At 42.8% G+C, this 12925-nt stretch overlaps 1 protein-coding gene across 1 annotated transcript in view; it reads left to right on the forward strand.

Annotated features, from left to right (window-relative positions):
• Positions 1 to 11608, forward strand: part of LOC126260013 (putative serine protease K12H4.7) — a 77917-nt gene extending 66309 nt beyond the window's left edge. The window contains exons 7-9 of the mRNA XM_049957174.1: positions 458 to 590; positions 5064 to 5233; positions 11430 to 11608. Coding sequence (XP_049813131.1) covers positions 458 to 590; positions 5064 to 5233; positions 11430 to 11536 — 410 coding nt within the window. The 3' untranslated portion in view covers positions 11537 to 11608. The remainder of the gene's footprint in view (positions 1 to 457; positions 591 to 5063; positions 5234 to 11429) is intronic.
• The last annotated feature ends 1317 nt before the right edge of the window (positions 11609 to 12925 follow it).

Here is a 12925-nt window from a genome sequence, read left to right on the forward strand (position 1 = left end):
ATTTGAAGAGAAGTAATAAAATGAACTCTAGCGTGGAAAGTAAGCGTTTCCGGACACATGTCCACATAACATATTTTCTTTCTTTGTGTGTGAGGAATGTTCCCTGAAAGTTTGGCCGTACCTTTTTGTAACACCCTGTATACCCTCCATTACTAGTACTGCCAAATCCGTCTGTGAGTGGTTATTGCACCTTGACGTCGAACATACGCAGTGGTCACATTGATGTGACTGGACCGTATGGTTGTTACGATTGTTGGGGATCTTGTGGAGTTACGTTACATGAGATTGTAGTTTTCCCTCTCTCATTTTGAAATAAAACTATACCATATATTCTGCACTACTTCCTGTGTTTCGCACAAATATTATAACCTGGTTTCCGTTTAATCGTTTATGCGTGGTGGTTTACCTTTTGGAGTGGCCTGATAGCAGAGAGAATGTGACTTCTACTGTGTTTCAGTGCGCCAGTGGCTGTGGCAGACATGCACAGAATTCGGCTACTATCAGACCACGGACTCCGCCAACCAACCCTTCGGCAACAGGATGACGCTGCCTTACTTCACTGACATGTGTGCCTTACTTTACGGCTCAGAGTACGTATGCGCCACCAGTGCTAGAGACTGGTTGTTTCTCTTCCCAGCAGAAGTATTACAGTAACATTACAATATGTAAACGTCGAACATTTTCGATTTTTTGAGACAGCACGTTTCTCTAGCGACAAACATGGTCGTTGACGTACGTAGGATGTTAGAGCATCTCTGTAAAGTTATTTTAGTCTCTGATAAACAGGAAGAGATCACTACTTCGTTGATGCACACTCTTCCCTCTATCATATCATGTTCAACCAAGATATTTTTGAGCAGAATGTCGGGATCGACGAGTTTCAGCAGAAAGCTCTGAAATCAGTATCTGAAAGTATAATATATCGACGATACAGTCAATGAACAGTCTTATGCAGAAGATAAATCACATCATTTTAACTCAATTTATAACAATATGCAGATCACCATGGAGACAGAGGACGATTGTTGTTTACTTTCCCTGGATGTTACGGCCAAACGGAAGAATGATAGCTCTGCGGTATTCACTTGACACTGATATTTATTTTAAATCACATCATTTTAACTTAATTTATAACAATATGCAGATCACCATGGAGACAGAGGACGATTGTTGTTTACTTTCCCTGGATGTTACGGCCAAACGGAAGAATGATAGCTCTGCGGTATTCACTTGACACTGATATTTATTTTCGGCCTTCAACTTATTATCACCCCTCAGAAAATGCAGGTGTGCTTCTAACATGTGTGCGTGGAGCACACACTGTTTCAATTTCAGATAGTTTGCGTAAGGAGCTCGTCCATTTAAATGCAGGGAAAATGGCTGACAGATTAAAAGGTCAGGTTAAAACCAAGGGCCTGTACTTGCATACCAAGGATAGTACACCAGCAAAACTCGTGGAAAAGCGTTGTATTGCATATCGATGTTGGACTCATCTTTTGCAGACCACATAATCTGCTGTTATCGATAAGTGTATCTCCACAGGGTATTCAATGGAATACGAGGAAACAATTTTTCAACGGCCTCATCATTTTGAGACTCCATTATTAAAGAGTCCGTGGAAATACACACTGCGGAAATTCTTGTGAATCGTGATGCCGGCTACAGGTCGGATGTTGTTGTTGTTGTGGTCTTCAGTCCTGAGACCGGTTTGATGCAGCTTTCCATGCTACTCTATCCTGTGCAAGCTTCTTCATCTCCCAGTACTGCAACCTACATCCTTCTGAATCTGCTTAGTGTATTCATCTCTTGGTCTCCCTCTACGATTTTTACCTTCCACGCTGCCCTCCAGTGCTAAATTTGTGATTCCTTGATGCCTCAAAATATGTCCTACCAACCGATCCCTTCTTCTAGTCAAGTTTTGCCACAAACTTCTCTTCTCCCCAATCCTATTCAATACCTCCTCATTAGTTACGTGATCTACCCACCTTATCTTCAGCTTTCTTCTGTAGCACCACATTTCGAATGCTTCTATTCTCTTCTTGTCCAAACTAGTTATCGTCCATGTTTCACTTCCATACATGACTACACTCCATACAAATACTTTCAGAAACGACTTCCTGACACTTAAATCTATACTCGATGTTAACAAATTTCTCTTCTTCAGAAACGATTTCCTTTCCATTGCCAGTCTGCATTTTATATCCTCTCTACTTCGACCATCATCAGTTATTTTACTCCCTAAATAGCAAAACTCCTTTACTACTTTAAGTGTCTCATTTCCTAATCTAATTCCCTCAGGATCACCCGATTTAATTGGACTACATTCCATTATCCTCGTTTTGCTTTTGTTGATGTTCATCTTATACCCGGGAGAGGCTACAACCCTGTCTCACTCCTTTCCCAACCACTGCTTCTCTTTCATGCCCCTCGACTCTTATAACTGCCATCTGTCGGATAACAAATGAAAATCCATCACTTACTCAACCCGAAAACAACAGGTTATGTCAAGTGACAGAGAACCAGCCACGCTACGGTGAGGTGAGTTTTGCAGTTTCACCACAGAAGCCACTGTACGTGTCACCACGTAGACTGGGTATCCTTAATGCTGTGACCATGCTTTTACTCGAACACTGCGCTAATAATCAGTGCAGCTTGTGTAGTCCAATTCTCCTTCCTACTAACCACAGTCCTCCGTTTCCTCTCCCTCTCTGTTAACTGTGCTCCGGTTTTCCTCTCCATATTTAAATCCACTTATAACTCCATTTCCAACTCTCCTACTAAACCAACACCAGGCATCTGTTACCCTTGTCACTACACTCGTCCACGTACGTACACAAACCAAGAGTAACAACACATTTATCTGCTGCATATGACAATAAAACTGTGAAGATCACTCTATTGTTTTAACCTGGTTTGAATATTACAGATAATACTGAAGATTTTCAAAATCTTGTAGGAGTATACAGGCAACTGACAGCCTGCCGTCATGATGGAGCAATGAAATGAGAACTAAATGAAACAAAACTTGTGCCCGTCTTCAGCGGCTCACCTGATGACTAGCAAGTGGGAAGATGTAACATCGTGCTTGAAACTCTGAGACACTGCCGAGCAGTCGTTCTATGTTTTGCCAACAGCCTTTCATGTGCTACTGAAGTTCAGTATTATCACTGTGCTCTCTGCGCGTGGGAGTATGTAAAGTAAGTAGGTGGTGCTGGTGGCGGTGGTGGTCGGAGGGGGGAGGGGGAGGAATAAAGCGCTTGTTTCAAGGATTTTTGGATAACTGAAATAAAGAAACAGAGAGAAGACACTAGAAAATACTCAAGCAAACATGAATACCCAGGGCAGTGACTCTTTCTGCCAAGTTTGAATTTCTTTCTGCACCAACTAGGGAATAAAATATGGAACACCCTCACATCAACCAGTTTATTATACTTCGAGGACGGAGAATATTCTGTCATTCTCATGTTGCTATGTGGGGTCTGCTTCAAGTTCATGATCCGAAATTTGATAGTGAAACAGAGGCTTAACGTCCATCGGTAATTAGTAAATACTGGAAGAATTTATTTATCTAACCATGGGTAATCTTTGTGCAACCCGAGCTTATAGTTCCAGTTTACCGACCTCAATGCCGACGAGACAAACTACAACCTTGCTTCCCTCGTCCCTTCTACTCCAAGCAAAGTCTTCGATTTCGTCTAAGATTCAATACTCACTGAAGATTCATCAGCAAAAGCAGGCGAAAACTCTGCCACAACTGAGCTTTAAATGAAATTCATGGTACAATCTTCTGAAAAAGTGATGGCGGCCGTATTTAAAAAATGAGACAAGCTGGTTGATCAGTTACATTCTTGAGTCTATAAACAGTGCGAACAGTACAGAAATGATGAAGAATCGGGATTAGAACATCGACAGTGAAAAATTGTGGCTAGTGTCTAATTTTGTGTAAATGTTTTCTCAGAAGCACTGGCGGCGTTCATCCTCTGTTTCATAAAGATATCGACATGTACAATCCTTATGGACCATATATACCCGTAAAAGTGGTGAATGTTCCATGCTGTGTAGTCATGGTCTGTGAAACTTTGTTGTTTGTAACATTTCGTCCACAGTTGCGTTGGATGTTCTCCTGGTTCATCTGAAGATGTCCAACACAGCTATGGACGAAACTAAGAATGAAAATGATATGACCAGACGTAACCACAATCGACTGGCCATAACTGTGGGTTCTTTGATTGCTGTGAGAGATGGCTCATTGGAACCACAACATATGAAATACTAGTTCGCTTTCCCATATGAATGAATAAAAAAATTGCTTAACTCGATTCAGTCCTTTGCCACGGAAGTGCTTGATAATCTACAAGTGTCAGTTGCTATTAAGGTATCACGTGATGCACTTGCTAACTGTTCTCTTGAAGTACAATGTCCAACATTTCCAAAAGTATGTTTCCATCTGAGACTTGAATAACGCTGTAGTCTTACTCGATAATGTTGACTGCTTCAGTTGCGGTGACACACTGGGCAGAGTATTTCCATGCTTGGCAGCATATTGACCTCTGTGGGTGGGCACTGCTGTACTGAGAGAAGCGTGGTCCTTAGGAGTACGTCCCTTCGTCATTGCGACTTATTGCGAAAAATCACCAACATCTGTGGTAACGATGTGATATGTCGACTTTGGTGTGGCAACGCGATCTTTGGACGACACCAGACAAAAAGTTTACTAAACTTCAACCTTACAACCAAGAAGACCCATTAGCAACTAAGACAACCACTCGTGAAAGTCTTAAATGACTGTGAGCACTATGGAACTTAACTTCCGAGGTCGTCTCTTTTATGGGGTTTCAAACAAATTTTACATATATTTGGTCAGTATGTCAGCAATTTTCTAGCTGCCGCTAATATTTTCCGTTTGCATAACATTACAACAGACTTTCCGGGATTTGGGGTAGACATGTGCCGCCTAGAAACTGAAGTTTGAGTCAACAATCATCTCTAGATTGGGAATAGATGCAGTGTAGGCACCATACGAGCAACTGTGTCACAGAGTTTCCATGAGGTTGCTGTTTTAGGTACACAGCGGAGCGAGTGGAGGAAGGCGTGACGAACGCCAACTTGCTGTACGGGGGTCGCAACCCCGACGTCACAAACGTCGCCTTCGTGAACGGCGGCCTGGACCCGTGGCATAGACTGGGAGTCCTCGAGGACATCAACGAGTCGTCTCCAGCCATCGTCATTGAGTGTTAGTATCTCACACCAGCACTGTATTCATATAATTAACTGTATACATTTCTGTAGCTTAACTGTAGTCCGAGTGATTAATTTACATTGGTACTCGGAATGCGTACTAGAATGTTTAAAAGAAGTCCGTTTCTGGCTGCATAATCTATTAGGCAATTTCGACCGATATCCCACTTCCAAGTTAGGATCTTTTAGGGCTTTAATGCTTCGTGTATGATCGTCTTATACATTCATCATAAAACATGTACCGGGTATCTCAGATTTTTTTGATGAAAATTATGCATACGGGAGGGGATGCTAAACTGAGCTCCCTGAAGCAAGAGACTAACATTCGGAGTGTACTTATTTTTCTACAGTTGAAACGCAAAGTAACTTTTCAAAGTAGGTCAACAGTCGCAGAGCATACCTCCCAAGCCAGAGAAAAACTTTTGCTGAATTCTCTGAAATGTCTACATCAACGTTCTTGTTGTCTGGGATCGAGGTTTATCGACAGTCTCAACGCATACTTCATAAATCACAGAAAAAACTTTTGGTGAATTCTCTGAAATATCCTTGTTGTCTGAGATCGAAGTTGCTCGCGGCGAAAGCCTCACGTAAACCATTCTCAGTTTACATACCATGTCAAATCAGGTCACATCTCGAGCTTAAGTCGAAATCCTCCGTCATCGTCAGCAGAAACAACTGACTGCCGTGGTTGTTGTTATGGTGACTATTCGTAGCCTATAGATTGTGGGTGTTCGGCGTACGTCATCATTACGTCATGCTACCACATATACTGTCCATGTACTTACGCGCTGCGCCACCTCTCTCACAGGAAAGTAAACAACCAGAGCACTCCACTGCGACTGCTCAGCATCGACAGCTCGCTTTCACGCATCATTAAGATTACAGCCGCTGTTCCAGCTGAAGCTGTTCTCGCATTTTCTAACTTTTAGTGGTTCTGTAACAACAGAATGCTAGTATGTAGTAGCGTGGGACAGGATTTTAATTCCATCAGACATTATTCTGTGTTTATTTGTGAGACTGGGCTCAGCAACTGATCATTTCTCATGTTCTCGAGTTTCTGTGCGTGTGGCATTCAGTAAAGATTCTGCACGCACAAGAAATTTTACAAATTCCAGGACCCTGAGAGCCAGATTGTCCATAACCGTACACAGTTCCTCTATCCTCTTAGATGGTCAGAAAGTAGGTCTCGTGCCTCTTCTTCCCAGGGCCCTTCCTACTATTTTAGATGTAACGTCGCAGAAAAACAGAAGCACAGTAGGTAGATATTTACACCATTGTTCAACATCTCCGCGTTTTCGCTGTACAATGCGCAAACCAGTCTGCATTGCAGCGACCAGCCCTTTCCATTTCCTTCTCTAGTTTCAAAAAGCCAACGACTTTAGGGAAATTACATAGAAGAAAAATCAATCATAGACACATTGCAATAGACAGTGAGTAGTTTTTCATGGTACAGTAAGAAATTCGATGCAAGAAACCAAATAATTTACACACACGTGTGTGCATCTCATTGATCTTTGAAGCCTTGGTTACATTTGAAATATCCGTTCCCGATTATTAGTTTCTTGTATCAGTGTACTGCTTGAAACATCACATACCGTCTAAATAATTTTGGTGCTAAGTTTTTCTGTAGTTTGTTCTGTAAGTTGTACTGTACAGTGTTTATACACTGTATACATACACCAAAAAATGTTTTGCGTCACCCCGGTTCCCGGAACTGCTGAAGATAGACGTTGACTGTGGATATTGTATCACAGACACAATCCCTTTGACTGTTCATAGATGTCACTAAACCCACCCAAAGATGTAAAAAACCATACAAGAGCAGCGCCTACTAGACGGAGGGGGCCCGACAGCCGATCAGTTCCAGTCATTCCACCAGAAAGGAGGTAACGGCTGGTGTTGTCTGTAGTTCAGCCATGCCTAGACGGTCAATACCGGGGTTCGATCGCGTCCGCATTGTTACGTTGTGCCAGGATGGGCTCTCAACAAGGGAAGTGTCCAGGCGTCTCGGAGTGAACCAAAACGATGTTGTTCGGACGTGGAGGATATACAGAGAGACAGGAACTGTCGATGACATGCCTCGCTCAGGCCGCCCAAGGCTTACTACTGCACTGGATGACTGCTACCTTCGGATTATGGCTCGGAGGAACGCTGAAAGTAAAGCCACCATGTTGATTAATGAAGTTAAAATCTTCTGGGTTATTAGGCCGCATCATACTGCTAGTGTTCTGAGGAAGATCCCAGCAGAGGGGTCGAAACGTCGATCGTTTTAGTAGAAATATGGCGCTGCCTAATAACCCAGAAGATTTTAAATTCCGTGACAACGGCTACGAAAGCCTGCAGAAAGTTGATTAATGCTTTTCGTGCAGCCACAGGACGTCATGTTACAGCTCAAACTGTGAGCAGTAGGCTGCATGATGCGCAACTTCACTCCCAACGTCCATGGCGAGGTCCACCTTTGCAACTACGACACCATACAGCGCGGTACAGATAGGCCCAACAACATGCCGAATGGACCGCTCTGGATTGGCATCACCGATGATTGCCACATACGCCTTCAACCAGAGAATAGTCGGGGACGTGTTTGAAAGCAACTCGGTCAGGCTGAACGCCTTAAACACACTGTCCAGCGAGTGCAGTAAGGTGGAGGTTCCCTGCTGTTTTGGGGTGGCAGTATGTGGGGCCGACGTACGCCGCTGGTGGTCATGGAAGGCGCCGTAACAGCTGTACGACACGTAAATGCCATCGTTCAGCCGATAGTGAACCATATCGGCAGTATATGGCGAGGCATTCTTCTTCATGGACGACAATTCGGGCCCCAATCGTGCACATCTTGTGAATGACTTCCTTCAGGGTGACGACATCGCTCGACTAGAGTGGCCAGCATGTTTTCCAGGCATGATCCATATCGAACACGCTTGGTATAGATTAAAAAGGGCTGTTCACGGACGACGTGACCCACTAACCACTCTGAGGGATCTACGTCGAATCGCCGTTGAGGAGTGGGACAATCTGGACCAACAGTACCTTGATGAACTTGTGGATAGTGTGCCACGACGAATACAGGCATGCATCAGTGCAAGAGAACGTGCTACTGGGTTTTAGAGGTACTGGTGTGTACAGCAATCTGGACCACCACCTCTGAAGGTCTCGCTGTATGGTGGCACAACATGCAATATGTGGTTTTCTTGAGCAATAAAAATGGCGGAAATGATGTTTCTGTTGATTTCTATTTCAATTTTCTGTGCAGTTTCCGAAGCTCTCGGAACGGAGGTGATGCAAAACTTTTCTTGATGCGTGTGGCTATAAACACTCCTGACTGCACGCAGACGCAATTCGCGTAAATGTGAAAATACAAAACAATTTCTACTGTTCGGTCGTACATAGTTATTGACGATATAACACCTTCAAACTATATACTTACTGTTCGATGATAAGTATAATATTTGTATTTTCTTACCTACTCCTCCGTATCAGGATGCATCCGGAAATCGTCGTTTCCGTATATCACGCATTGGGTTGATTGATGCTGCTTGTATTATAAGCAAGACTACATATAACTGAGGTGCCAGTGAACAGTAGATTAACACATTAAAAGATGCTCGCTGGAAAATGCCACGTTAATCGAAATTCACCGACCGATAGGGCACTGCAATATTAATTTTACAGTCGAAAGCGAACTGTGACCTTCTAAACAATTATTATGGATGCGGAACCAAACGTCAAAGAAATATTTTTATTCTAGAGAACTAGAGTACTGACCCTGTTCATCCTTTGAAATAGTATCAAGTGTCTATCCCTGACGCACGTGTACATGTGACAATCACTGTGGAGAATAGTGGTTTACTTACAAAAGCAAGAGGAGTTTTTTGTTTGCCACTAACAAACATTGTTTTTAAGTAAAAGATTTCTTACGGTTCCCCTGTTACATTAATACGCTTCGTCTAACGTCCTTTTCAGTGACTACATACCATCCCTGAGGTTTCATGCTGGAAAGTATGCAAAATAATCTTTTGTAGCTCCCATTATACCTTCATTTGACTTTTAGATTGATTGGGAAGGGAAATGCGTCAAAGTCACACGGTGTAAATACCTGTGTTTCTCATTGCTAAAGCACGTTTGTTCGCAGTGTATAATCATGATGAGACAGTTCTGTATTTTAAGATTCACGCTTCTCGTACACTTTATCAATCAGTTAGATGTATCGCTCTTACATTCCAGAAAGCACTAGTCTAATTTACCTTCTTTTCGTGCACGATCACCGACTACGATGCACTGATTTGATTGACGTTTCTTTTCCAGTCTCTTCCATAGTAACGTTATGCGAAGTAAGTCGGATTCGTTTTAATACATTCCCAAAATTGCAGACAATTCGTTTCCTCAGTTTCGTTTGGCCAGTAATCAACAAAGGCGATGTCCATCATATACAAAGTCTTACTTGAGTTAAACTTCCACGAAAAAATTAGCACTTTCCTCTGATATCCCCAAGATAGCAAAGCACGCATGCTCCCATCGTGTCGTTACACACAGACGTCGTGAACTGGGTATTTGGGAGGAGGACAAGACACTTGATACGATAGGCCACGGACGGGTGGCTCCAGGTTATGAACTGCAAATGTGGCGTCTCAGACTCTCCTACTACGTGCATCCTGTTATTTCATATTTTAATAACGCATGTTTGCACTAAATTTTTTCGTAATTCTATTAATACTAACTTCCAGTTATAAAATACGCTGCAGAGGAGGTCCCTTACAACGAGCCACTTCAAAAAAAGCTACGGCGTGACTCGTCAAAACTGTTGGTGTAGGCAGATAAGATGCATCGGCCAAGAGACCCCGCCATACTGAAACAGGAGGATGTTAACAGGAAGCAAGCGGCTACGAGGAGGATGAAAATAAAAACAAGATACCCTCACAGTATCACCTATTCTTTTAATATGACCTTGACTGCCAGTTGTGCAATTCCATACTGTGCACATCCTTTACATTTCATCTAGGGTTGTAGCTTTGGGAAATAGTTCACGTGGATAATTTCGAAGAGAAGTGTGGCTATGTTTGATTTCTTCTACCTTTTTATCAACTTTTAAAAATGAAGGTTCTGGGTGCTCGTAGGCATTTAACAACTTCGTACGAATTTTATTGGCTAATAAGTCATCCAGAAGAAAGACTACTAAGACGGCACAAAATTAGTTTACCCACACACAACACGAGCCATGAAGATAATCTTTCCGCACATGAAGCTAATCGTTTAATTTGGTATGTTTCACTCCTTATAGAACCAAGGATGATGAGCTTATTCGTTGGCGACAAACAAAAAACGTGTCTGGAAAAGAGAAGTTTGCTACCATCTAATATAATTTTAAGTATTAACAAGTCTTTTCTGATAGTATCTGGATTATACCATCGTACGGGAGTGAGACATGGACGATAAACAATTCAGAGGAGAAATGAAGAAGCTTTTGAAACGTAGTGTTACAGAAGAATTCTGAAGATCATATGGGTACATACAATAACTAACGAGGATGTACTGTATCGAATGGGGAAAAGAACGCGAGGCACAACTTGACTAAAAGAAGGGACCGACTGACATGGCACACTTGAGACATCAGAGAAGTCATTCGGACAATGGATCGAAGAGTGACGAGTAAAAATTATAGTGGGAGACACAATAAACAGATTCAGAGGGATGTAGGTTGATGGAGTTTTAAAGGGATGAAGAAACTTGCACAAGATAGACTGAGCTGCATCCAACCAACATTCACAACGAAAACAATAACAATATCAACAGGTTTGCATAAGCTTATTTCTCACAACTGGTTAACAACCAACGTTTCAAGTATAATATGGCTTGAAAAACCATGTAGCTCTCGATACATAGAGAAAAAACCGAGTTTAACATTTAATACATTCGACACTCACAGAGATGATGAAGCATTCTCAGCAAAGAACGCCCTCGATTACGCCTCTACACAAGAAATGGGACAGACCTTTGGTTACATGTGGGAAATCTACAGACCGGGAAGTGTCATCTCTTAATAAGATATGGGAAAATGAAAAGTCGTAACAAACAACAAAGTGCATTGGTGATTCTCTTGGAGGGCCAATGTTCCACTGTGAATTACAATATTTGTTGCCAAATGTTTCGTGTTACTGCTACAGTCCTGGAATTGATGTGTTGTTTCCTGTTTACAGACGAGTCGCACTGCTCGGACCTGTACTCCCCGTCAGTCCTGGACATCCCACAGCTGACGGCAGCCCGAGAGAGGATTGCGCAGCTAGTCGCCCAGTGGATCAGCTAGAATCCACATAGCAAGTCAAGAGCGTTGGTCAAATTAATTTTAAATTAAGACCAATAAATTAAGAAACAAAAACTATCTTAATTTATTTTCAACCCCCTTCCCCATTTACACAGAAGCGCCAAAGAAATTGGTATAGGCATGTGTAGTCACATACAGAGATATGTAAAAAGGCAGAATACAGCACTGCGGTCGGCGACATCTATATAAGACAACAAGTGTCTGGCACAGTTGTTAAATCGATTACTGCTGCTACAATGACAGGTTATCAAGATTTAAATGAGTTTGAACGTGGTCTTATAATCAGCGCACGAGCGATGGGACACAGCATCTCCAAGGTAGTAACGATGTGGGGATTTTCCCGTACGACCATTTCATGTGTGTACCGAGAATATCAGAAATCCGGTAAAACATCAAATCTCCGACATCGCTGTGGCCGTAAAGAGATCCTACAAGAGCGGCGCCAATGACGACTGAAGAGAATCGTTCAACGTGACAGAAGTGCAACTCTTCCGCCTAAGGTCCACTCGTGTACCCTTGATGACTGCATGAAACAAAGCTTTACGCCTCGCCTGGGCCATTGCCCTGTTGATGACTGGAAACATGTTCCCTGGTCGGACGAGTCTCGTTTCAAATTGTATCGAGCGGTTGAACGTGTACGGGTATGGAGACAACCTCATGAATCCATGGACCCTGCATGTCAGCAGGAGACTGTTCAAGCTGGTGGAGGCTCTGTAATGGTGTGGAGCATGTGTAGTTGGAGTGATATGGAACCTCTGATACGTCGAGATACGACTCTGACAGGTGAACGTAGGTAAACATCTTGTGTGATCAACTACATCCATTCATGACCATAGTGCATTCCGACGGGTTTGGGCAAATCCAACAGGACAATGCGACATTCCGTAAGTCCAGAATTGCTACAGCGTGGCTTTAGGAACACTCTTCACAGTTTAAACTCTTCCGATGGCCACCAAACTCCCCAGACATGAACATTATTGAACATATCTGGGATGTCTTGCAACCTGCTGTTCAGAAGAGATCTCCACCCCCTCGTACTATTACGGATTTATGGACATCCCTGCAGGGTTCATGGTGTCAATTTTCTCCAGTACTATTAAAGGCATTAGTCGAATCTATTCCACGTTATGCTGCGGCACTTCTGCGTGCTCGCGGGGGCTCCTACACGATATTATGCAGGTGTGTGAATTTCTTTGGCTCTTCAGTGTATATTTTATCACCCGGAACATTGAAGGGATTGCAACCTGATGGAAAGTGTTGTACACACATTCATCGTTTGTGTTTCGGTGTGAATAGTGTTTTCAAGACCATCTTACTTTATGTAAAAGTGTTCATTAAACTGAAACTCAGATCAATGAATTCGTGAACCAG

This window comes from Schistocerca nitens, chromosome 5, assembly GCF_023898315.1.
Source record: "Schistocerca nitens isolate TAMUIC-IGC-003100 chromosome 5, iqSchNite1.1, whole genome shotgun sequence".
Lineage (NCBI taxonomy): Eukaryota > Metazoa > Arthropoda > Insecta > Orthoptera > Acrididae > Schistocerca > Schistocerca nitens.